General features: G+C 32.4%; 1 protein-coding gene across 2 annotated transcripts in view; it reads left to right on the top strand.

Annotated features, from left to right (window-relative positions):
- Positions 1–489: 489 nt before the first annotated feature.
- LOC134702133 (uncharacterized) overlaps positions 490–27258 on the top strand; it is a 36500-nt gene continuing 9731 nt past the window's right edge. Inside the window, exons 1-6 of one of the 2 annotated variants that reach the window (XM_063563225.1) lie at positions 490–567; positions 7752–7809; positions 9792–9928; positions 12001–12134; positions 22426–22565; positions 24415–24530. In XM_063563225.1, the coding sequence (XP_063419295.1) occupies positions 502–567; positions 7752–7809; positions 9792–9928; positions 12001–12134; positions 22426–22565; positions 24415–24515 (636 nt within the window). In that variant the 5' untranslated portion in view covers positions 490–501 and the 3' untranslated portion in view covers positions 24516–24530. Of the gene's footprint in view, positions 568–7751; positions 7810–9791; positions 9929–12000; positions 12135–22425; positions 22566–24414; positions 24531–27258 lie in introns of those variants that run through there. The other variant, XM_063563224.1, reaches the window with a different exon arrangement.

Raw genomic sequence — 27258 nt, 5'->3', positions numbered from 1 at the left:
CATGTTGAAAAATCAAAAATGAAAACAAGTTGGTTTTCATTTTGTCTTTTTTCGCTTCCTCAAAACGAAAAGCTCATGGACGGAAACATACACTAACAGAAATGCTGCAGAGAGCTGTAATTATCTTCAATCTTCATATACGAAGGATAATTATTGAGCATGCCTGATTACATTTCAGTTGCAAATATATTGAAAAGCAAAATCAACATGTTTCTTTTGCATTTTAATGAATACATGAAAAGGGGAAACACTGTTTTAAATCATCTTTTTTTTATTAAATGTAAGCGTTATACGATATTATTTGAATAAAGATTCATTGTGATTATAATGGTGAAGGAATAAAGAACGAAAAAAAGAAACAGGAAAAGAAAGAAGAAAAATTATAAAAAAAAATCTTATAGCACTTTAAATTAATTAAATTGGTTATTGAGTCCTACACGTAAATGTGGTTTATTTTTACATAGTTATTGCATATATTATAGAAAACGTTTTTTATTGTAGATGCAGCTTACATCAATCTATTTCAATAACCTGAAAATGCTTCTAAAACTGACTATTATTCTTTTTGTAAGTATATTTCAATTATGTTTTCGTATAACACTATTACGGCCAGAAATCACCTTTGAATTGTAGCCAACTAAAGACAGAAATCAATAATAAAATTTAACAAGATTTATTTTTTAAGTTTACAAGAAGTATTACACAAAAAGAATTGTCAACTTAACTGTCAAAATATATGTCCGACTTTTTCTCTTTTTTTTTTCGGAATCCAATCAGAATATTACTTCCAATAGGTCACAATTTAGTATGATGTTGTTTGTAATATAAAAGTGTCTATCCAACTGCTGAGAATATAAACATGATTAATGGCTATCGATGTCTATGTCTGAAATCTTAACCGTAGTGTCTGTATATATGTAGTTTTCAATTTAGACTCGTATATATACGAGTCTAAATATATATATATATATATATATAAGTACGTCTGAGTCAGTATATATATATACATAAAGTCTCTGAATGATTGTATAATAAAAACTATAAAACAAATTCCCATACATTTCGGCCGTAATGGCCGAAACGTATGGGAATTTGTTTTATAGTTTTTATTATATATATATATATATATATATAGTTGTCACGGAAATCTCTAGAACACTGTAGAAAGGAAAGTCAAGAAACCTGTAAAACGGAAGTTTCTAGAACAATATAAGAAGTTAACAACGCATCTTGTATTATGATTATTCTAGAATCGTTATTTAATTCATATTGAAAATTCTAATCAGTATCAATGATTGTTCAAGTGATTTCCAAACTGCACATGCAGTTAAAAGATCTTTTTGTAAACAACTATCAGGCCACACAAAACAAATTAGGCCAACATAAATAAATATAATAATTACAATTTCATAACAACACAATGTAGCTTAATGACAGCTGAGGGTTAATTTATATTCAAATCAGGGTCAATGTTAAAACATCTAAATGAGCTTGTTATTGAGTTAGTTTTGCTCTACAATTAAGTTCACCCTAAGACACTTGAAGGACACTTGTCTCTGGTATAGTGTATGTGCTATAGACAGAGACATTGTATGTACGGTTTAAGTTTATGATAGTCATTCCTCACATCAAGGTTACAGACGTTTCGGTTTATGACAATTTATAAACAAGGCAGAAAAGACAAAAGTGTTAAATCAACATACATCATTCAAATAACGACAAGGGTAGTTCTGATTATGTTTCACAAATGATATCGGATATTTTCCTTACGTTGTAACTACTATCTCCTTCCCTTTCATGAATATGACATACCGAATTAGACTTTTTACCAGATTTGTTATAACATAAGCAACACGACAGGTGCCACATGTGGAGCAAGATCTGCTTACCCTTCAGGAGCACCTGAGATCACCTCTCGTTTTTTGAAGAGGTTCGTGTTGCTTATTAATTAGTTTTCTATGTTGTGTCATGTGTACTTATAATTGTTTGTCTGTTTGTCTTTTTTCATTTTTTTGCCATGGCATTGTCAGTTTATTTTCGATTTATGAGTTTGATTGTACCTCTGGTATCTTTCATCCCTCTTTTACATTAAATTGATGCTGTCACACTTGTTTTGAAAATTTTGAGTACGTTTATTCTGAATTTTGGGCTTAGACTTATATTACATCGCATCTAATTTTTTTTCTAGTTTAGTTTATGATTATCACACTGTTTAGTGTTGTTACAGTTGTTACAGTTGAGTTCACACGTAGTTGATTATGGTTATATTTCAAATAAAAAAGCTCTATGACACGAAAAGTATAAGTAGATATGGAATGTTTCATATTTTCAATGTAGATCTTTTAAATCGGATTGCATTATTTGTTTTTTGTTAAAGACCATACGGTTGCCGAAAGTTGATTTTACCAAATTTAATTTGAACTTTTGATAGGAGTCTCATTGACATTCATACCACAACCCTATATTTGTATATCAGAATACTATCCTAAATGATATTTAATGTCCTATCATTGTCCGAACACTTAAATGTCCTAACATTGTCCGAACACTTGAATGTCCTATCATTGTCCGAACACTTGAATGTCCTATCACTGTCCGAACACTTGAATGTCCTATCATTGTCCGAACACTTGAATGTCCTATCATTTTCCGAACAGAGTCTTCTCATGCGTTCGTATCAAGAGTCTTATAGACCAATCACTCTTGACAGTTAAGAGTGTCACGTAACATTCGAGAAACTTACGTTGAATAAGTCTAGCCGGATTACAGTCGTCACCATATGGTGGAAAGCATACCAGTCTGATCAGCATTAGATTATTCACTGAATAATCGGAAAGTTTTCTGGAACAATGTCTGACGGTATGACAGTAATCGTGATTACATTGTATATAGTTATCAAAGGTACCAGGATTATAATTTAGTACGCCAGACGCGCGTTTCGTCTACATAAGACTCATCAGTGCCGCTCATATCAAAATATTTATGAAGCCAAACAAGTAAAAAGTTGAAGAGCTTGAGGGTCCAAAGGTTCAAAAAGTTGTGCCAAATACGGCTAAGGTAATCTATGCCTGGGATTAGAAAATCCTTAGTTTTTCGGTAAATTCAAAGTTTTGTATACAGGAAATTTATAAAATGACCACATTAATGATATTCATGCCAACACCGAAGTGTTGACTACTGGGCTGGTGATACCCTCGGGGACGAAACGTCCACCAGCAGTGGCATCGACCCAGTGGTGTAAATAGTTATCAAAGGTACCAGGATTATAATTTAGTACGCCAGACGCGCGTTTCGTCTACATAAGACTCATCAGTGACGCTCATATCAAAATATTTATGAAGCCAAACAAGTAAAAAGTTGAAGAGCTTGAGGGTCCAAAGGTTCAAAAAGTTGTGCCAAATACGGCTAAGGTAATCTATGCCTGGGATTAGAAAATCCTTAGTTTTTCGGTAAATTCAAAGTTTTGTATACAGGAAATTTATAAAATGACCACATTAATGATATTCATGCCAACACCGAAGTGTTGACTACTGGACTGGTGATACCCTCGGGGACGAAACGTCCACCAGCAGTGGCATCGACCCAGTGGTGTAAATAGTTATCAAAGGTACCAGGATTATAATTTAGTATGCCAGACGCGCGTTTCGTCTACATAAGACTCATCAGTGACGCTCATATCAAAATATTTATGAAGCCAAACAAGTAAAAAGTTGAAGAGCTTGAGGATCCAAAGGTTCAAAAAGTTGTGCCAAATACGGCTAAGGTAATCTATGCCTGGGATTAGAAAATCCTTAGTTTTTCGGTAAATTCAAAGTTTTGTATACAGGAAATTTATTAAATGACCACATTAATGATATTCATGCCAACACCGAAGTGTTGACTACTGGGCTGGTGATACCCTCGGGGACGAAACGTCCACCAGCAGTGGCATCGACCCAGTGGTGTAAATAGTTATCAAAGGTACCAGGATTATAATTTAGTACGCCAGACGCGGGTTTCGTCTACATAAGACTCATCAGTGACGCTCATATCAAAATATTTATGAAGCCAAACAAGTAAAAAGTTGAAGAGCTTGAGGGTCCAAAGGTTCAAAAAGTTGTGCCAAATACGGCTAAGGTAATCTATGCCTGGGATTAGAAAATCCTTAGTTTTTCGGTAAATTTAAAGTTTTGTATACAGGAAATTTATAAAATGACCACATTAATGATATTCATGCCAACACCGAAGTGTTGACTACTGGGCTGGTGATACCCTCGGGGACGAAACGTCCACCAGCAGTGGCATCGACCCAGTGGTGTAAATAGTTATCAAAGGTACCAGGATTATAATTTAGTACGCCAGACGCGCGTTTCGTCTACATAAGACTTATCAGTGACGCTCATATCAAAATATTTATGAAGCCAAACAAGTAAAAAGTTGAAGAGCTTGAGGATCCAAAGGTTCAAAAAGTTGTGCCAAATACGGCTAAAGTAATCTATGCCTGGGATTAGAAAATCCTTAGTTTTTCGGTAAATTCAAAGTTTTGTATACAGGAAATTTATAAAATGACCACATTAATGATATTCATGCCAACACCGAAGTGTTGACTACTGGGCTGGTGATACCCTCGGGGACGAAACGTCCACCAGCAGTGGCATCGACCCAGTGGTGTAAATAGTTATCAAAGGTACCAGGATTATAATTTAGTACGCCAGACGCGCGTTTCGTCTACATAAGACTCATCAGTGCCGCTCATATCAAAATATTTATGAAGCCAAACAAGTAAAAAGTTGAAGAGCTTGAGGGTCCAAAGGTTCAAAAAGTTGTGCCAAATACGGCTAAGGTAATCTATGCCTGGGATTAGAAAATCCTTAGTTTTTCGGTAAATTCAAAGTTTTGTATACAGGAAATTTATAAAATGACCACATTAATGATATTCATGCCAACACCGAAGTGTTGACTACTGGGCTGGTGATACCCTCGGGGACGAAACGTCCACCAGCAGTGGCATCGACCCAGTGGTGTAAATAGTTATCAAAGGTACCAGGATTATAATTTAGTACGCCAGACGCGCGTTTCGTCTACATAAGACTCATCAGTGACGCTCATATCAAAATATTTATGAAGCCAAACAAGTAAAAAGTTGAAGAGCTTGAGGATCCAAAGGTTCAAAAAGTTGTGCCAAATACGGCTAAAGTAATCTATGCCTGGGATTAGAAAATCCTTAGTTTTTCGGTAAATTCAAAGTTTTGTATACAGGAAATTTATAAAATGACCACATTAATGATATTCATGCCAACACCGAAGTGTTGACTACTGGGCTGGTGATACCCTCGGGGACGAAACGTCCACCAGCAGTGGCATCGACCCAGTGGTGTAAATAGTTATCAAAGGTACCAGGATTATAATTTAGTACGCCAGACGCGCGTTTCGTCTACATAAGACTCATCAGTGACGCTCATATCAAAATATTTATGAAGCCAAACAAGTAAAAAGTTGAAGAGCTTGAGGGTCCAAAGGTTCAAAAAGTTGTGCCAAATACGGCTAAGGTAATCTATGCCTGGGATTAGAAAATCCTTAGTTTTTCGGTAAATTCAAAGTTTTGTATACAGGAAATTTATAAAATGACCACATTAATGATATTCATGCCAACACCGAAGTGTTGACTACTGGGCTGGTGATACCCTCGGGGACGAAACGTCCACCAGCAGTGGCATCGACCCAGTGGTGTAAATAGTTATCAAAGGTACCAGGATTATAATTTAGTACGCCAGACGCGCGTTTCGTCTACATAAGACTCATCAGTGACGCTCATATCAAAATATTTATGAAGCCAAACAAGTAAAAAGTTGAAGAGCTTGAGGATCCAAAGGTTCAAAAAGTTGTGCCAAATACGGCTAAAGTAATCTATGCCTGGGATTAGAAAATCCTTAGTTTTTCGGTAAATTCAAAGTTTTGTATACAGGAAATTTATAAAATGACCACATTAATGATATTCATGCCAACACCGAAGTGTTGACTACTGGGCTGGTGATACCCTCGGGGACGAAACGTCCACCAGCAGTGGCATCGACCCAGTGGTGTAAATAGTTATCAAAGGTACCAGGATTATAATTTAGTACGCCAGACGCGCGTTTCGTCTACATAAGACTCATCAGTGACGCTCATATCAAAATATTTATGAAGCCAAACAAGTAAAAAGTTGAAGAGCTTGAGGGTCCAAAGGTTCAAAACGTTGTGCCAAATACGGCTAAGGTAATCTATGCCTGGGATTAGAAAATCCTTAGTTTTTCGGTAAATTCAAAGTTTTGTATACAGGAAATTTATAAAATGACCACATTAATGATATTCATGCCAACACCGAAGTGTTGACTACTGGGCTGGTGATACCCTCGGGGACGAAACGTCCACCAGCAGTGGCATCGACCCAGTGGTGTAAATAGTTATCAAAGGTACCAGGATTATAATTTAGTACGCCATTTCTTACACACAGCCGCGTATCGAAAAATCTAGTTGGGTACATCAATTTTTCCAATTTTTCCAAGACGGAACTAAATCCATAATGTATGACTCAGACTTCGACGAAAGATTATTGTGTTGTTCATTGTGAAGCTTATTTCGATGACTTCAGTAATTTTCTATATAATCTCCATTTTAAATGTGAAACTCACCATTCAAGAATCTAATGGACTTATGATGTTCTTACAGAATTAAAACGGGTCATAGTTTTTCGAGAAAAAAGCAATTTAAAGGTACATTATATACATTAATTACGTTTATAAACCTATTTTACCAAATTTAAGATTGATTATATGTCAAGAAACATACAACCTAAATTAAATATCTAAATGCAAAAGAATTTTCTACAAAATCCGAAATACTACCTATTAATTTACTTGCCTTACTTAAAATGACCATACTATAATTAATATCAGATCCATTGACTGACTTTAATAATTTGTATACTGGCTTGGTATTAAGAAAATGAATAAGAAGACTTAAAGGTTGACTTTTTTAATAAGGTTGACGTAATTTTTAGTCCTTTTTCATCCCATTGATAGTTATTTGAGTGCATGTACATTTTGGTGTAAAGAAACAATAATGCAGTTTATATAAATGGATTGTCTATGTCTGAAATATCGCCACTTCATGCTGTTGTATAATTTTTTGGTTAATTATCTATTATTATTTTATTTGGTCATTTTGTTATTGATGTACATTTTTATTAAAGTTGATCATGTTGATTTATTCAAAAATCTTGTTTAAGTGTGTCTTTCTTAACATTAGATCAAATTGTGGCTTTTGACTTGTAAGTGTATAATTGGTTGACAAATTAAAATACTCCGGCAGTTGTACTTCAGAATTATCTCTGACATACTAACCTAGTATTGATCGTGAACAAAAGAAATATGACCCCTTTAATCAAAACATATCTGCATGACTTAAGTTTGAATACATTGATGATGACTTCTTAGAATTTGTACAGTATGCAAAAATTACAACAGATATCATATGAGTTATGTTGCAACTTTAATAGTTTATTGTTGTACATCAATTTTAGTTTATTTATTGAATTCCTGAATTTATTATTCTTGTACGTGTCTAGGACTGAAATAAGACGCAGTACCATAACACTTTTGTACATTTTTAATTACGATAAACATGATAAACAGATGGTAGTTGAAATGCAAATACATTTGAAACACTTCAATTTCTAAAGGTAATACGAAGTTTGTGTTTCTTGTTTTCACTTAAGTTTTTTCATATCTTAGATTAATCTGTCCATATGTATCAAGAACAGTTCCACTGCTACTCCAGAAATAAATTATGGTAAGTTAACAGACACATATTTTGAACACAATCTTCAAACTGATCAATAACCGAAGAATATATGCTCTGAAAATAAAATCATTGACACGTGAACTGGTCAGTCTGGATATTCAGCACAAACGGTTATCCTTCGACTATATTGTGCGTTTCAAGAACTATTTTTGTGTGTGTAAATTGATTTGTGGTTCAGTTAAAATAGAAAAGAATTCATTGATGATCTTGGTTCCTTTTCGAAATTGATCATTTGGTTGTATTTTTTTCTCAAATAAAGTACTTGTTACCAAGTAAATGACTAAGCTTTGAAAGACGAACATCCTTAAACTGAAGACTGAAATGTTTGATAGTACCACCCATTCATTGTACAACTAACATCACTAAGAGCGGAGAAAAAAATCTTTAGAATAATTATGATGAAATTAAAACAACAGATCAAAAAGTTATTTCTCTTTATTAGCGAAAAATGCTAATTGAAACATTGTCATAAAATAAATAGCAAATTGTCTATTAATCTAAAGGGAAAATTTAAACGATTTTTAACCAGCTCATTTTCAATTTTGAATTTATTGTGTGTTTTGTTTTTGAATACTAGTATAAGATGACTAATACTTAATGTAGAGCGGATCTTAAAATTACAATAGGAAACATACATGTAACAATATGTTAGAGGCGCGCTTTATCTATGTTGAAATTACAAATATTTTAAGTTTTTTCGTTATAATTTCTAAACATTCATATGTCAACATAGTAATTAAAATCCTCATTTAAATAATAATGGAAGATGTAAATAAAAATTCGTTCAATATTAACCATTAAGAAGGACATGTGTCATGCTTAATCACATATGCATGCCAGGAACCTACGACGAAGTGGTAATCATTTGTTGTGTATAAGAAAGTTGTTATATTTTTAGTGTTTTGTGCATAAATCAGGTCGTTATTTTCTTATTGGAAGCTATTTCAAATCTTTTATCCATTGCAACGCAGTTTTGGGTTTGCATGATGTTGAAGGCCGTATGCTGACCTAAATGTATAACTGCTGGTTTCTACACTTTTTGCTATGTTGTGGAGAGTTTTCTCATTGAAAATCATACCATCATTTTATGTCAGTAACTTTCTAGACGGTATTGTCTTTGCTCATTATTGAAGGCCGTATGGCGACCCATTTGATGTCTGTGTTATTTTATTTCTTGTGGAGAGGTATATTATTGGCAATTATAATACCACATCGTCTTTTTTGTATTGATCTAAGCATCTTTGAACTCGCCTTTCATATTATCGTTAGAATAAATTTTCCCTCATCAAAAGTAATAAGTAACAAATACATGAATAATTTGCATGATTAGGTTGGCACTGAAAGTATAAAAATACTGACTTTAATAACAACGGACCAATTAAAATACCTAGTTTGAAGGCTATTCTTCAACAAATTTGTTTTAAGTTACTATATTTGAGACATGATTATAGCTCTTCATCTTTTATATAAGCTTTGGATTTCAAATAGTTTGGCCACGAGCACCACTGAAGAGACATGAATTGTCGAAATGCGCATCTGGTTCAAGAAAATTGGTACCGTTAATTTTATTACCACCACTGGGTCGATGCCTCTGCTGGTGGACTATTAGTCCCCGAGGGTATCACCAGCCCAGTAGCCAGTACTTTGGTACTGGCATGAAAATATGGATTTTTGTGTCATTAAAATTTGCGGTTATTTTTTAAAAAACAAAGGAACTCAGTCCAAGGGTTTTCCAATATGTATAAGCAAATATCACTCACAAATTTGTAGGAATTCGTTTAGCGCAAAAATTTAGTTTCCTGTGTTTTTTGAAGAAAAAAAACTTAAGCTGTTCGAACATATACCTATCCTTGTGAAAGATTTGTCTGGAAGGTGAGTGGTCTTCAAATTTATTTTGTTATCTTTTAAATATTTAATGGTTTTACATGTAAATGACACTCATGAAAGGAATGTGACTTTATATTTATCAGAATGTACACCCGAAAGATATGTCAAAATACAGAATAAAACACTCGTTAGGGACCACAGGCTGAAAGTGTTGAAGAAAAATGGAGAAGCATGTGACCTAAACAACATTACAATAAATACATGTGGAGTTAAGCAAGGGGTAAGTTTTTATATTTTTGCAAGTTTGTGCATAATGAATAACTCATCAAACATTGTAAAAAAAACGGACACGCAACTTCATTTATTGAGCTGCATTCAATACACCATCGTCAAGTTAGATACATATTGTGTAAGGTCTAGTATCGGTATAACTTAATATTGGTTATTGATTGACATAACTGCAGCTTGAACACACAACTAGTAATATATCCTCGCTAACATGGTCTTTAATGGGTCTCCTCTGGTAGTCCGGATTCCTTTGGCAACAAAACTGACTGACCGCCACGAAATAGTGCTGATAGCGGCGTTTAAATAGCAATTATATAATCAAATCATCTTCTCGTTTAAAATCATTGTTTTTCAATTTTAATTTCGATGTTTTGTGTATCATAAGGTTGCCCTTCGAAAAGTGGATTCCGAATGCCCAAAGTGTATATACCACTTTTTGTATTATGAATTAGTAACAACACAAATAAAAGTAGCTTACATGTGAACAATTTACCTTATATGCTGCTCTTCAGTCACTTTGTCAATAAAATAGAATTTTAAACAATTAATCACGATGTAAAATCTGACAAAGACAAGTACAATATGTACAATGCACCCCTTGATTTTGTTAAAGGTGTTTTTCTTTCCTTCAATTTGATGGAATGATTAAATCCTTTCAGTCTTTTTCAGATATGTCGTTTCTGTTCTAGTTCGGTATCTCTTGATATTACCTTTCATACGTGTTATTAAAGTCTTATGAAACTTCAGAATTAAGACAAAAGTTAAACGTGTTGTATACACTTAAAAAACTAAGTTTTACTGTAAACGAATTGAACTTACTTTCATTTTAATCCTTTATGTGTAATACCACCAAATCATGGTACGTCATATCCGGTTGCATAAAAAAGGTCGAAAAAAATATTTCCTTGAATTTGAAAGTTGTAGGTAACTAATTCTACATTTTATTACAATAAGACATTTCTGGGTAAAAAAAACATTTGTCTTGGATATTACAAAGCACCATTTTGTTTTTATTTGGGGTTTCTATAGAATGTTTTTCAAACTTAAAGTTACATGGATACTTAAGTTTGTACACAGGTTAAAGAAGAGGGAAATTTGATTGGTTGACTTCCAGTGATTGTTATGTTCTTTTATGCAATGAAATGGTATGTGATTGTTTTCTCCATAGTACTGAACAGAATAATACTTTACCGATGTCAAGTATGTCTTTACTTGAAACATTGATAAAGTATGCATTTTTTTTTAAAGTGCAAATTAAACACAGACTAAAATGGGAAAACCAATGGTGGTATAACACCTAATATACTATTAAAAATTAATAAATTTACCGATATTGAATTGATGGCATTCCAGACATTAATGTTTCAACGTTTTCTTGTATGCAGTGACGTTATCTACGAGACATATCGTTAAGGCTGTGTCCACTGCACAGCGCAATTGCGAGGGGAAAACCGTAGACGTGAGCAAATAATGTAAACACACATTTATGCATGCATGCTCATAAAAGTAAATAATAATTAAAGATTCTTTAAGAACAAATGAAATAAAATAAATCACTTAAATGCTGTCAAGAAATGGTTTAATTTACACAGTGTTAAAAATGGTAACGCTTGGAAAATATAAAAGAAACAAATGTCATGGCTCTTTCAATTCAAATATATATGTAGCACTTTCCACGTACTCTGTTTATGTTGTTTATCAATAAAACAAACCGGTGGACATCGCCAACAAACTCGAAAGTAAATACGTCTTCGTCCAACAACAACTAAATTAAATATCTGTTGTTGATAATACGTCTTAGATGTGTAATACATATAAAAAAACGTGCAAGCTAAACTTATTTAAAAAATATGCATTTTTTGGTTCAATAATTTAGTTAACATTAAAATGTCAAAAAAATTGAAGTTAAGAGTTTTAATTTCCCATAAACGACCTCTCTGTATCACCGAATTTGAGAGTGATTGTTTTTTAGTGCAGATGTATGTTTTGTATCATAAATAAACTTACCTTGTCCCACTGTTTTGCTTAAATATATGTAACAAAAAAGCATGTATTTATTTACAGGAACCGGTGAGTCTACTATTACAAGAAGATAATACGACTGAGGTTGTAGGTGGACACAATTCCTTTAAGTTCCAGTTGAATTGTACCGACGAAGGAGTCTATACAGTTATAAGTTCATCAGAAATAGAAGTAAAGTAAGACATGTTTATTGTTTTATAAAGACTTTATACTGTCCTGGATAAAATTGGTGCAGGATTAAAGTAACATATGTTGCCGTAAACTATGTCGTATGCGGAACTCTGATATAACATTATATCGTCTTATTATTACTTGATGATATTTTGTCTTTACATAATCACTGGCGTCAACGTGATGATCGTAATTGCAGTTACGATTATCCAAATATGGCCGACAGAAATATAGGGAAATTTCACAAGGCTGAATTCTCTACTTTAACAGCTTATTTTCAGATTTGTTTTATATCAACAAAAATCTGTATAAGCATTGCCATTTATTGTTTTTTTCATAAATTATAGAAAAAAACAACAGAAGAACGAAAATCGAGATTCAAAATATCACGATGATGATCGTAACTTCGACTACAGATGATCGTTACTTTGAATTGCTTTTATAAAAAGGTGATCGTAACTCAAAATTTACAAATGTTTTTTTTTCGCTAAATGAACACCCTATTTAGCAGTTACGATAAAAAAAAAAATATTATTTTAAAATCAAACAAAGAATTACACGTTGACGCTAGTGCATAATATTGTTTTGACATTACGTAATGATGTTTTGATATAACTCAATATGGAATAGTCCTTACCCAATGATATTTCGATATACACGATATAGCTTTGTATTGACTTGAAATAGTTTTGTGTTTACTTTATATGGATTTGTCATTCCTCGATGTGGTTTCACCATTTTTTTAATGAGGATGTGTCATTAGGTAATGTGGTTTCAACTTTACTTGATGTGTATATGACTTCACGTTATGTAGTTGTTAAATTTACATTATTTAAATATTTCGTAATGATGATTTGCCAATTCTTTATATGGCTCTAACATAACGTTATGATGTTTCAAATTTGACGATTTTACACTATATGATGTGTTTGTTTCAGTATTTGTCCGGTTATTTCTTCGATGTGGTTATCACATTAATTGATAAGGTAAATCCACGTGACCATAAGGACAAAAAGATGTTCTATTTTTAAACAAATTTCCATATATTGATTGTTTAATGTGCTTTGGATTAGTTTCGCTATACATTGAGTTCAAGTTAGAATTAAAGTTCAAGTTGTTGTTTAAAGATGTTTTGTTTGAAAAAGAGGAACGGCAGTTAAGAAAAACGTAATAATGTATTAACAGTATTTCGGACAGAAGGGGGATATTTTCTTCCTCATTGCTCAAGTGAATTCGTAAAAGATTCCACATAACCCTGTATTTCGCCTGATATTGCTGCTGTCATTGTAAAAGCATAGGGTTGGCTGTAAATTTATCAGTAGAAACAAAAAGTCTGATTATTAGGTCTTTCCATTTTTCTGTGGAAAGACCTGTTGTATGTGTTCTGATTATCAGGTCTTTCCACTTTTCTTTGAAAAAAGCTATTGTATTTGTTCTGATTATCATTAAAAAAAAATCAGCCTAATTTTGTTCTTGCGATAAATATTTGTTTCGCAATATGTCGCTTAGATATTTTCATATTGTATCGTATAGTTTATACACTTTTGAATTTCACCTGGCTAAGACGAACACTTTTCTTTCTAAGAGCTATCTACCTATTCACTGTATATTAAATGTGTGCATCTTCTTCATAACTAAAAGAGATATCGACAAAATTATTTTTCAAAATGGTTCGTTCCATCCTCAGGCATTTTTGGAAGCCATTCGATGAAATTTTAAAGGAGTTATCTCCCTTCACCAAATGAATTTGTCGGTTTAAAAAAAATCATCAACCGTAAAGCGAATAACCCAGGAACCTTTTTAGTTGAGGGTCCTAGGTCCTAAGTTGCTTCATTGTAATAAAAATATGTTACATTTACTTTGAAACGATTTAATGGCATCTTATAGGAGTTAATGCCCCTTAAATGTCTTTATATATATAAGGTTAATTTATTATAGCTTGGTTCATTATAGAGCCACATGCTCTTTAACAAAATGTTTGATGACATATGACTTTGAAAAAATGTCAACCGAAAGTTACCTTAAGTTTAAACGGAGTAGCCATTTTTGCGCCTTTTCTTGAAAAAGTACTCAGAATCCATATAGTTTGTATATACATACATAACTGTATCACTACAGACCAACAGTGACATTCGGTAAACCGGAAGTGGCCAATTATCTCCTGATTTAAAAATATACAGAAACTATATATTGTTGGAATCAGTTTGATGGACAGGGATGGGGTAATCGTAATCTGTAATCGTAATCGATTGTAATTGATTACAATTTTTCGAGTACTCGACAGTAATCTGTAATCGAAGACATTATCGATTACATGTAATCGTAATTTAATCGATTACAGCAAAAATTTGGATGTAATCATCAATTACTTTTCGATTACATTTCGATTACTTCAGTAAAATAGTTTGATAAAAAATAACCTTTTTTCAGAGGAAAATATGCATGTTATCACTATGTCATGTATGTAGTACAGATAAAATATCATGCATCAACAATACTTGAGAGTTAAACAACTGTCTTATTTCTAACTACTGTCTCAAGCTGCATAATGAGCAACCAGATCCCCTACCTAAATTTACTTTATGTCTAGCTTTTGAACCAAATGAATGTATGTGCTTGTCAATAATTCAAGAGCTTTAATAATTAAATAAGAAAACAGATTTGAAATAATAAAATAGATCTTAAATAAGAAATGTGTCTGTCTTTCATTAAGTTCTGTACTACAATGTTTAAAGTAGTTAGCTTATTTGTATTAGATTTCCTGAAAACATCATTTTGCAATCAGTGTTGAAATTAAAGCTTAGAATAAATAAACACTTGATTTCTTAAATGTTATGCTATACATGTATATAAATTAAATTAAAAAAGAACGCAAAATCCTTTTAACAATGAACCAATGGCAATGCATTGCAATTCTTTTTAGAAATAGATACATGCATCCCTTTGACACTATAAATATATTTTGTATATAATTTGATTGGAGAAGTTTACAAATCTCAACAACATTCTTGCCTTTACTAATGAGATGATCAAAGTCTTCTAATCAATAACAAACAGACTTAGTTTTTATTTCAATTATCGTATGTCTAATTAAGAAGGAAATTTACAATATTTAGCCCCAGGTTATAAATTGTACTCTAGTGGCAGTTAAATAATCTGTAATTAAGGTGGTTATCCAATCAAAAGGTTTAAATCATGCATGTCATTATAAAAATAAATTTTAATCTTAAAAATTAGCTGAACTAATTAATTATTCTACTTTTTTTTGTATTCCTTTAAATATTATAATTAACTATGCTAAAAAAACAAATTAAAGAGTAAAAACAAAAAAGCTAACGTACGTCAGTAAGTAAGCAAAATTTTTGAAAAACAATTAGTTACATGTATAAATAAGTGATTGGTGCAATGAGATGACATCATTCATTTATGTTCAAGGTCAAAATTTCACGATTTTTTAAATATTTCTTATCTTCATTTAGAGATTTGTTCTAAAACAGCTATTAACTTATAATTTAGAAACAATGCTTTAAATGAAGCATTTGTTACATTTCTTAATTTCCACTTTACAAATGTTGAGCAATATAAATGTGTTTTACTCATGTTATTTTTGGTTGAAATGTGAAGCATGTAATTGACAGTATTTGAAAAGTAATGTAGTTACTTTTGATAAAGTAATCGATTGTAATCAATTACATACTAAAACTTTAGTTATCGATTAGTAATCGATTTCACAAAAATCCTTCATGTAATCGATTTAATCGATTACATTTGTCAGTAATCATACCCATCCCTGGTGATGGAAGCTATCATATGAGATCAAAAGGGACATTCGTTTCAACGGAAGTTGCACATCATTTCTCTTTACTTCACTCAAAAGTATATAAAAACCATTTATTTTTTTGCACCAGTCTGAAAAAAAACTTGGATGCCAATTTTAACTTTGAGTAGACCGGAACTGGCGTCTCTTTGAAAACTTTGAAAATTGATGTGGAAAGCCCTTCAATTTTTCTCTGTATAAGGGACGACATCAAAAATTCAATGAAGGATAAAAAACTTAATTCAAATAATTTTTTCATTGACTCCCCTGACCCACTCTTAACTTAATTTGGGAAAAATTGATTGACCCATATAGATTTACGTAAAAATTATTGACTGATAACCAAATCTTGCAGCAGTTCAACCCCCCCCCCCCCCCCCCCCCCCAACCCCAAACTATTTGAATTAAGTTTTTTATCTTACATATTGATCTTTTGATGTCGTCCTAACTGGTATCTATTTTTTTATTGCCAAATTTTGTTCTGGCGACAAATTTTTGTTTCGGAATATGTCGTTTAGATATTTCTTATGTTGTATGATAAAGTGTTTGCGCTTTTAATTTCGCCCGTTCCAGCCAAAACAATTTTTGTAAGAGTCATCTCCCTGTTCATTGTGGGAACATATTTTTCGTAACAATAGAAGATATCGACAACGTTATTTTTTCTAAATTGTTCGTTACATCTTTAGCAATTTTTGGATAATTTGGATCAAAGCAACTCGATTGAATTTATAGGAGTTATCTTCCTTTACCAAATAAATTTGTCGGTATATTTTTTTAAACCGTCAACTGTATAACCCTGGAATGTTGTTTTTTTTCGTCCCCTAAGCCCTTACTTAAAAAAAAGGTCAAGGTTAAAGGTTAGTGTCAAGTTCTCAATTTTGACTTTTCCTTGTGTTTTGCATTTTCGCCGCAACTTTTAAAGAGATATATAAAAGAACTAGTGCGAAATGTTTGCTTTATTGTAATGAAGATATGTTATTTTTGTCCAAATATATATAATGGCTTCTTATAGGAGTTAGAGCTCCTGAAAATTCATTATATGGTTAATAAATGATTACTTCAACTTTATTATAAACCTATATGACCTTTAACAAAAAGTTGAGTCACATATGAACTTGAAAAATGACAACCGTAAGTGATCATTAAAAAAACAGAAGTAACCATTTTTGAACTTGTTTTCATAAAAAAATACTCGGAGTCCATATATTTTGTAACTTAAATACATTATCACTAAAGACTAGCAGGGACTTTTGATCAACCGGAAGTGGACAATGATCTCCTGATTAACAAGCAAAAGTATATATAAAGTATATATATTTGGATCAGTGTGATAGAAGCGGTTATATGAGACCGAGGTTGACAAATTGACTTCACCGTAAGGAGCTAATTATCTCACTTATTTCACTCAAAAGTGTATAGAAATGACTTGTTTATTGCATCAGTATGAAGAAACTTGGATGCCAATTTTAACTTTGAGTACACAGGAAATAGCGTCTTTTCAATAACTTTGAAATTGATAAATAAAGACGTTCAATTGTTCTCTGAACAATTGGTTTGTAATCACTCTAACATTATAGATTATGTTTCTTAAATAGTATCATACAGTTTATGCGCTTTTAGATTTTCACTCTTCTAAGCCAAACAATTATCTTTGTAAGAGTTAATTCCAAATTCTCTATTATCATGTGTGTATGTGTGTGCATCAACTACCAAAAATAACGATAGCGACAAAATTCTTTTTCTGAATTGTTTCTTTAATCCTCAGAAATGTTTTGCTAATTTTGATCGAAGTTATTCGATTGCATTTTATAGGAGTTATCTACCTTTTCCAGAATGATTTGTCGATGTCTCTTTGTAACTCATAAACCGTTAACAGTATAACCCTAATATCTTATATTTGAAGTCCCTGACTAGTTGTAACTTAGAAAATATGGTCAAGTTCAAAGGTCAAGGTTATGATCTCAATTGGGACTTATCCTTGTTTTTGCATTTTCTCTGACATTTTTAAAGAAATATATAAGCCATTTGACGTTTTACAAAAGGTTGGGTGACATATGATGTTGATAAATGACAAATGGAAGTGTACTTTAAAAAACTGGAAGTAACCATGTTTGCACTTTTCATGGAAAAATATGCGGAATATATTTATTTTGTTATTTAGATACATTAACTTATAACTGAAGACAAGGAGTGACTAGAAGCAATCATCAGAGACCGGAAGTGACATTTTCATAACCGGAAAAAGCATTTTATCTCCTTATTTCACTCAAAAGTATATAAAAAAAATTGAGAAAGGAAATGGGGAATGTGTCAACAACGAGACAACAACCCGACCGTAGAAAAAAAACACTTATTTGTCGCATCAGCTTGAACTTATGATTGGATACCAATTTTAACTTTCAGAAACAGGAACCAACTTCTTTTCAATAACTTTGAAAATTGATTTGGAAAGACCTTCTTATATAATTTGTTTTTAATTATAAGGTCTTTCCACTTTTACGTTATAAGACCTGTTGATTTTGTTCTGATCATTTATTTTTTTTCTTCCACCTATTTTTTTTTTCTTTCGCTGTTTGATTGTTTTGAAAGATGGCGATTTAATAATTGGAATATGATATCAAACAGTTTATGCGGTTTTTTTTAAATTGACACTGATTAATCGAATACTTGTCTTTGTTATCTCCCCGAACACTGTTTTTCTTGCATTTGTTTCTTCTTCTCAACCTTAAAAAATTACGACGAATCTATTTTTACCAAATTGCTCGCAATATCTTCAAAATGTTGAGTTTGGTTTTTACCGAAGCTTTTCTCCGCCCTCATATTTAGAATTGCACGTATGGTGATATAACTCATTAATCATATATAATTAAGAAGGTCTTTTGATTTGAGGTTCTTGGTCTATGACCTTTGAATTGAGATCAAGGTCACTGGTAAATTTGACGTTCTAGATTTTGACCTTAGCTTTCAACTTATACGTATAAATGATAAAGTCATTGGACTTTATGCATTATCATTTGACGTTCGAAAGCCAGAAGTAGCTATTTGTGTACATATTTAATGGAAAAGTATATAAAGCCATGTTTGAAGAATCGGTGTCAAGTGAACTATCAAATTATACCGGAAGTATTTTTTTTCAAAGTGGAAGTCTGAAATTAACTTCTTTATTTATTCTCTAAAAAAATCAGTTTATTTTTTGGATTAACGTACACTAAGGCATCATTTGACGCTTGAAATTAAGTTTTAAACCGAATTTTAATATTTTATTTCAAAAAAGATCTTTACTGATTTAATTTTTAATATTGTTTTAACAATTCTTCTCGAAAAAACATTGACCAAACTAGTGTGTCTGATACTATACGAAAACTACATGTCTAATCGACCACAAACTTTGAAGCCAATAGGGAATACATGTCGTTCATCTTATTTTCACAACGTTGTGCAGCTACCTAATATGATTTTTAAAGAGAAAGGAAATTTCAATGCCGTCAAAATCACTTGCTAGCTCAGTGAAATCCTTTAAAAAAATGTCTGCACCATGATTAAAATAAACATATGTGTTACAAACTATTGCTAAAAATGTACATAGTATGAACATAATCGATAAACGTTTTGTAAACTTACACCAGATCAATTAAATGCAAAGAATGCACTGCTCGTGAACTGTGATCATAACATTAACTACAATGACAAAAGAAATACATAGTGTGTATTCCGTCGCTATACATGATGTCTGTCTTACGTTTCTACCTTGAAAGAAATAAAAGTTTTCGCTATAAAAAAAATTGTCACGTAACGCCACAATATGACACGAGACAAAGACTTGCTCTGGACCTGAAATATAATAAAATTCCAAAACTAAATGTAGAAGCTTCTCTTCTGACAGCAAGTAACATTTGTTGCTAACGATATCTGGCCCAACAACTTTATTAACATTGAGCTTTGAAACAATACCACCAACGAATCTTGTTAACTTTCTTAATTTTGCCCACAGAAGGGCGAGATATCGTTCTTGAAATCGTGCGATTTTTTTTTTTTTTAAATAGAATCACAGTTTTTATTCAGTTCACCTAACCCAGTAATACAATTATATTCATTCAGTGCGTTTTTCAACATTTGCGCAAAATATTGCAAGATGTAAACTGAAAATTGCCGTTCTGTCCTCTAACTAATATTTTTTTCAATATAGATCGGAATTTGGTGTTCAACTCAATCCACATACTCTCAAGTTGGCAATTCTCTATTCATGTCCACGTATTATGCCAACATAACTTTTATAATTTATAATAATGCCACCCATGTGATAAGTTTTATCATTTTGCACTGGTATTTCAAATCCGGATATATCAATCTGTAATAATGATTGAAATTAAGAATGGAAATTGGGAACGTGTCAAAGACACATCAACCCGACAAAATAGCGGAAAACAGCCAAAGGCCACTAATGAATCTTCAAAACAGCGAGAACAATCCACACCTGAGTCTCTATGTGTTTCTGACAAGAAAACGACATCATAATCTTCAATAATATGGACAATATAATTACGTTTACTGCTCAGGCTTCTTTTATTACAATAACAATTTACAATGTTTTCTCAGACACTCCAGGTGTGAGCTAAGGACCCGGGTTCGGTTCGATTGTCACCACATATAAGCAACATGTAGATGGCAATCAGAAAATAAGGACTGCTTTGTTAAACATGATGCAAGATATACTGTGGATTCATTTATTTTCATGGGTACCAATTTTCATTGATTGAGGAAAACTTGCATGTTCGTGGATATTTGATTTCCTGATTTTGCCGAAGTCTGCATACAAGCCTATTGAAAATTTGTCATTCGTTGAACATTTAATTTCGTGGTTCAACTGTTCCCACGAAACCCACGAAAATTGGTATCCAACGAATAATAATGAATCCACAGTAAACACAAAAAAACTAATGATCATTCATGAGTCAGGTAAATACAAAAAGAGAAAACAAACGTTTATGTACAAAAGGCAAAATTGTAGCATCAGACAAATTTTCATTGCAGTTGCCGTGTAATCAGAAGGTTTATTTGTCACGATGAATTTTTTCCTATGTAATATTAGGGGGGACATTAATTTAAGTAATCAGAAAACAAATTTGAATTGTTTAGACAGAAAACGTGACACAATTTCAAGACAAGATAGACATAATTTAGACTTTAAAAACAAAAGATTTGTTAAAAAAACGTAAATAAGAAATAGAATAATCTAGAATCGACAATGATCAATACACGTAGCTTTAAAAAAAAGATTGAAAAACAATTGATATAGTTACAAAAACGGGACAAGTTCACATGGATGTAAGTGATTAATCACTCAAGTGTAAAGAGTTGAATTAGAATTTCATGTCACATGTTTTAAACCGCAAATAAATGAAATTTAGATAAACAAACACTGGCACGTGCTTCTTAACAAGAGTAAATGTTTACCAAAATAAATAGAAAACGAATATATTTGTAATTACAATAGTCATTTGTTGGGGCCCTGTATAGGCTACTGGTTGGTGTGAGCCAAGGATTCTTGTTGATGACCGTACCTTGAACTATTATGGATTACTTTTATAAAATGTGACTTGGACTGAGAGTTGTCTCATTGGCACTCATACCACATCTTCCTATCTCTAGTATAATTACATCGATAAAACAAATTGTGTTATTAAAACCAAGGAAAGTGGTGAAAAAGACATAAAATTATGATCATGATGATAGAAACGGAATGTCTAATACCATTTCTAGTCATCACCTTCAATTACTTTCCCATCGAGTTAATATGTGACCTGTCTTGATATTATAACTTGCGAGAACTCGCAGATTGTTTAATCAGTATGGACCCATCATGTGTCCATAACGAATTTAAATTAACTTGCTTACATATTGTGTTCTGTCTGTGCATAATATTGAAAGTGTGTTTAGTAAAGTTTTCAGCAATTGCAGTTTTGTTTATCTTTCTCTTCCATTTAAGTTTAGTTCTGAAAACTAACTGCCTCTGGCGATATAACAGGAAACGTATTTTGATTGAAATTGTGCCGTGTTTAACCTCAACTTTGGAATGCGATCTGCCAATAGATTCCGTGTCTTAAATCATTTTCAAAAGCTTCAAACACCAAGGATAAAGGAATAGGTGTTAATAGTCTTAATGATATAACCTTGGACGTCAATTGGTTCATGACAACTATGGAATCGTTAACTTGTTTTTCTAGAATACAGTTTAAACGAATTTTTTTGCTCTGTTTGGTTGTTAAGTTTAATGTCTTTTCGAATAAGTGATTCGTTATCATGTTCAATCAGTTTTACAGTAATGAGAGGAAAGGTAAAGTCCAAACACTCTTGATTTTTAGCGTAACACAGCAAACATCATGTACCTTAAATGTTAAATATGGTTTCATTTTCAATGAATGATATGATATTTAAATGATCAGAACTATGTTTTATCGAAACCTACATCATTTTTTTAGACCACCGACAACGTTGATACCATTGAAACGACCCGCATATCATGCCATATCACTATCGATACTAGATAGCTCCAATGCTCCCATAACAGGTGCTGTACATGTAGGACAAGAACTAAAAATGATAATGGAAATAACTGATGGTTAGTATATTTTACGATTTTCTGTGGAAAGAACTACTGTGAATTCATTTATTTTCGTGGATATCAATTTTCGTGGATTGCTGAAAACTTGAATAATCGTGGATATTTGATTTTGTGGTTTTTGCCAATCTACGTAGACAAAACCTATTGCAAATATGACATTTGTTGAACATTTGAATTCGTGGTTCACCTGTTCCCACGAAACCCACGAATATTGGAATCCAACGAATAATAATGAATACACAGTATTGTTTTTCTTCTGATTATTAGGTGTTTCCACTTTTTTGTTCTGATTAATTATTTTTTCTTCCGCCTAATTTTATTCTAACGATAAATATTTGTTTTGCAATGTGACGCTTAGATATTTGGTATATAATATCGAACAGTGTATGCGCCTTTAAAATTTACCCTGCGAAACCAAATGCTTTTCTTTGTAGGAGTTATCATCCCGAACACTGTTTTCCTAGTGACTGCATCTCCTCCGTAACCGTAAAAAAAGCGACAAATTTATTTTATAAATTTGCACTTTATATCCTTTGCGTGGTTTGTCTTATTTTGACCGAAGTGATATGAACACTCCATACGAGAGTTATTTCCCCTTATGCATTTGATATAAGTGATATGCATTTCTTTCTTGTAAATCATAAGTGATTGAGACCTAGGTCTTTTAATGTGAGGTCCCGTTATTACCACTATTTACTCATTTTAAAATGAATTTTTACACATATTTACTATTAACTGTGACAATAGTGATGTAATATAGTCATCTGATCAATAGTTATGATATAACTAACTAGAAGATCAGTGAGTACTCTTAAAAAGTTATCAGCCTAAAATGTACCTTTTTGGTATATGTGCATTAGCTACGACGACATAGGGAAAAAATAAATATGATGTTTTTTTGTTAAATCATAAATGAAAATGATATAATGAAATTATAATTCACTTTTTAGAAGCCAATCTGGTTCTTTTTTGTTAAATAAGCTGATAAACAAGGTTGATAAATTGTGCACTTGCAAGTTAATAATTGGACCTCATTGAATACGTATTCATGTGACTTTTAATTCAACAAAGTAGCTGGCGATGGGATACTGATGTAATTAGCTATTAAAATTGCTTAGTTTTTTGCGGAACCCAGTGTGTCGCCTTCTTTTGCTGTAAGTCGTAGGCTCAACAAAAATGGGAAAAACATAATTAAAATTTTCTTCTAGATACTATCTTTTGACTAGTACTGTAGGAAGCTTCTGTTCAAATTGTGTAAACATCCAGGATGGTTTATATAATCTGATAAATGTTTTAAAAACTTTAACTGCAGAGTGTATGTTATTTTAACTGGAGAAAAAAAACAGTCCATTTATAAGATATATACAAAAAAGTCTTGTTTTCCAAACTTTACTTCTGAATATTATTTCATGAGCATACACAGCTTCTGTTCAAGTTTGGTAGAAATCAATGATATTTTGAGAAAGTTATTATTTATTTATTTTAAATAACCACCGTGTGAATGTAATGTTAACTGGCATAAAAACACGGGAAACATGACTTTTTTTTAATCTACTTCTTGAAATTTGTCTTAAAATTTAAAGAAGCTTCTGTTCAAGTTTTGTAGAAATCCGGGATAATTTTTAAAATAAATTTAACCACAGAACGAATATTTGTGGATGCTGCTTACGACAGAATGTAGGTTGGTTCGCTATGTCTTGCGTTTGCGACAAAAGTGGCAGGCTCGAAAAAAAAAAGCAAAAGAATGTCAACATTAAAGTCAAACAAAAGGGATGGATCATACAGTTGACTTATTCAATTCACTAATTATTATACAGGTAAAAACAATGTTAAATGTTTATTGCAGGTATAACAGCTTACGTTTGGAGGCCTAGAAAAACTCATAAAAACACTCTGGACAAGCAGATGATGGTAACTGAAGTTACCACCGTCCCAATATCCCCGTAAGATCTTTCCCTCTTAATTTCGTTGTTTTTGCATAAATGTTGCTAACATTACTCAGCAGTCGTTTGGTTATTAACTTTTTGAAAAAGTCAACCTTACACTTATATGCGGCAAAGCTTAGCGAAAAGTAGTTCGACGTAATCAGTCAAACAAACTTTATTAGAGTAACTCGTAAAAGGAACGATCGTTTTCATTGGTCAATTCAAACCTTCGACCTTACACCTGAAAAAATAGAACACGCGTACTATAAGTTGAATGGACTGTTCAGTATTCACGTAGCTGGTCAAGGTTGTTATAACCTTCCATCGTCGTATCCAAATACGTTATTGTGTTCTTGATTATCCCATAGCAATTCTAGCTTGTATACATGTGCATGTAAAATTCATTGAATTCATAATTTTGTGCAATAGTAAAATTTTAAAACTTATTAGTAACAGGTTTCACATCGAAATATTTAACCATACACCGGTGTTCTCATTTGATTCTGAATTAAGAGATCTACTATTTTATTTTGATGGGAAGGGGGATTTGAATGAATTTTTTTCCTTCTACATTAGACCATATGTTTGTGTTAAATACCATCATTCCAAAATTAGTGAAACATAACTCGAAGCCGCTGTAATGCTTTGTGGATTTTAAACGTGCATTTGATATAGTTTCATATCTCCACTTTTTTTTATAAACTTAGATATATAGGTGTTGGAATCAAGTTTTATGACATTATAAAATGTATATATGGAAACACAGAAACCCGTGTGAAAATAGACCAACACCGGACGCATTTTTATATCAAATATAAGAGTAAGGCAAGGGATAATCGTAGACCCTGTCTCTTTAACATATATTTAAATGATTTGCCAATCTGTTTTGACCAAACATGCGACCCAATCCCGTTACACACACATTAAGGATGACCTTTTCAGTGCAAAGCCTAAAACATATTACTTTTTACAGGCATTTAACAAGGCAATCCTACCCATCTTGTTGTATGGATCTGAAATCTGGGCTAAAATATATAAGAAACAAGAACATTTGGAAAACTTTCTGTAAAAAAATATTATTTTGTTCTAGAGAGAATTCATACTAACCTTTTTTTATTTGGAGATAATTTAAAAACATCAAATATGGCTCGTAAAAGTAAACTAGGTTCACTCCCTACACTTAATGATGTAATTATCAATATGATACAAAATATTGGATATTTTTGGGTATCATGGTTGACGATTACAATTATCAATCTATATCTATGTAATAAAGGACGAACTATGTAATACCGCAGTCCCACTAGGTCACAATCTCACTTCGATCTGCGATTAGTACAGTCGTTGGAAAGTCTTCATAACTGTGATGAGCGTGGCCAACTGTTAACATGTTTAAAACAGTGGTGGGGCGGTCGTAGCGAAATCAAGTCGTAGCTCAATCGTAGTGAGAGCGCAGTAAGATCGCAAAGGTCGATGTAATATCTTAGCGATAGTGTAGCAAACGCGTGATTCGAACTCATATCGACGGTTTTACGACCTCAATACGACCATCACGTTATAAACGCTCTGTTTAAGACCATAGTACGATTCTAGCACGCCTATGCCGTCCTCATCACGCTATTCTTATGACCTACGTTTACTGCGACCAGTATGCTTATTGTCATTTTCACAAAAAATATATAAAAGCTCTCCAAGTTTTGCTTGTCTGTATGTAAATTTTAGCTTCTTGTCCTTTTTCCCTTACGATTCAACCATGATTGACACATCTATGTCATCCCTGCTTTCGATCAGTAAAACACCGTTTTTTTATAAGTTTGATGGATCAACATAAGGTTTTGATTAAGGTTGAATTGTTCGGTCCTACATCTCTGCTGAATCAGGTTTCGTTACTATATTTGTATTAGAGCTTCTTGTGCCTCTGCATCTATCCCTACAACCACGCCCATGTGTTCTGGTAAACTTTTGTAGCATGACTGTGAAGTTTCCGAGACATTTACGTATAAAATCAGAAAAAGGAGGAATAGAACAGTACTATATATATATGAAACACAATGCTGAGACCGAAGTAAGATTACGATATGAACGTAGTATAATCGTCACGAGAACGTGTTATGATCGCGTTTAAAACGTGGTAAGATCGTGTTGCAATCGAATAACTCATACCTCGACATCACAACGATCTAAATGATTTTAGATCAAGAGGAGCTTGGTGCGATCGTGATCTAGTTTTATACTGGGGCTTAACGTAAATTAAATTAACGACGGGATGCCATATATCACGGCTAAATTGTACATTGTCGTTTTATACAACCTTTTGAAAAGTGACCACCATCCCAGAAAGAAGTTACAACGATCATTCAAAAATATCATGAAAAGTTACCATCATCAACGTACTTCTTTCTCTATCTATTTTCTAAGTAACGGACAACTGTTCAAGGTTAATATTTTACAGACATGTTGCAAATATTAACAACCAAACGACGGTTGAGTAATGTTAGTCACATTTATGTTAAAGCAACGAAATTAAGAGGGAAAGATCCAACGGGGATTCCCCTCTACCAAATTGGGATGGTGGTACCTTCAGTAACTTTCAACGCTTATCAACAGTGAAAAACAGAATCACAGAAACGCAGAAAGACAGAATCAGAAATATACAAATGTTACTCTTAACGCCGTCAATTTGTATACATTTGTTTGTGAAGAATGTCAGCTTCATCGCATATGTCTTACAAAAGAAGTCGAAGTTAAACCTATTTGTAAAAAGA

This window comes from Mytilus trossulus, unplaced genomic scaffold (genome assembly GCF_036588685.1).
Source record: "Mytilus trossulus isolate FHL-02 unplaced genomic scaffold, PNRI_Mtr1.1.1.hap1 h1tg000398l__unscaffolded, whole genome shotgun sequence".
NCBI lineage: Eukaryota > Metazoa > Mollusca > Bivalvia > Mytilida > Mytilidae > Mytilus > Mytilus trossulus.
Note: the sequence above shows the minus strand (reverse complement) of the source record. Positions and strands in the feature narration are given on the sequence as shown.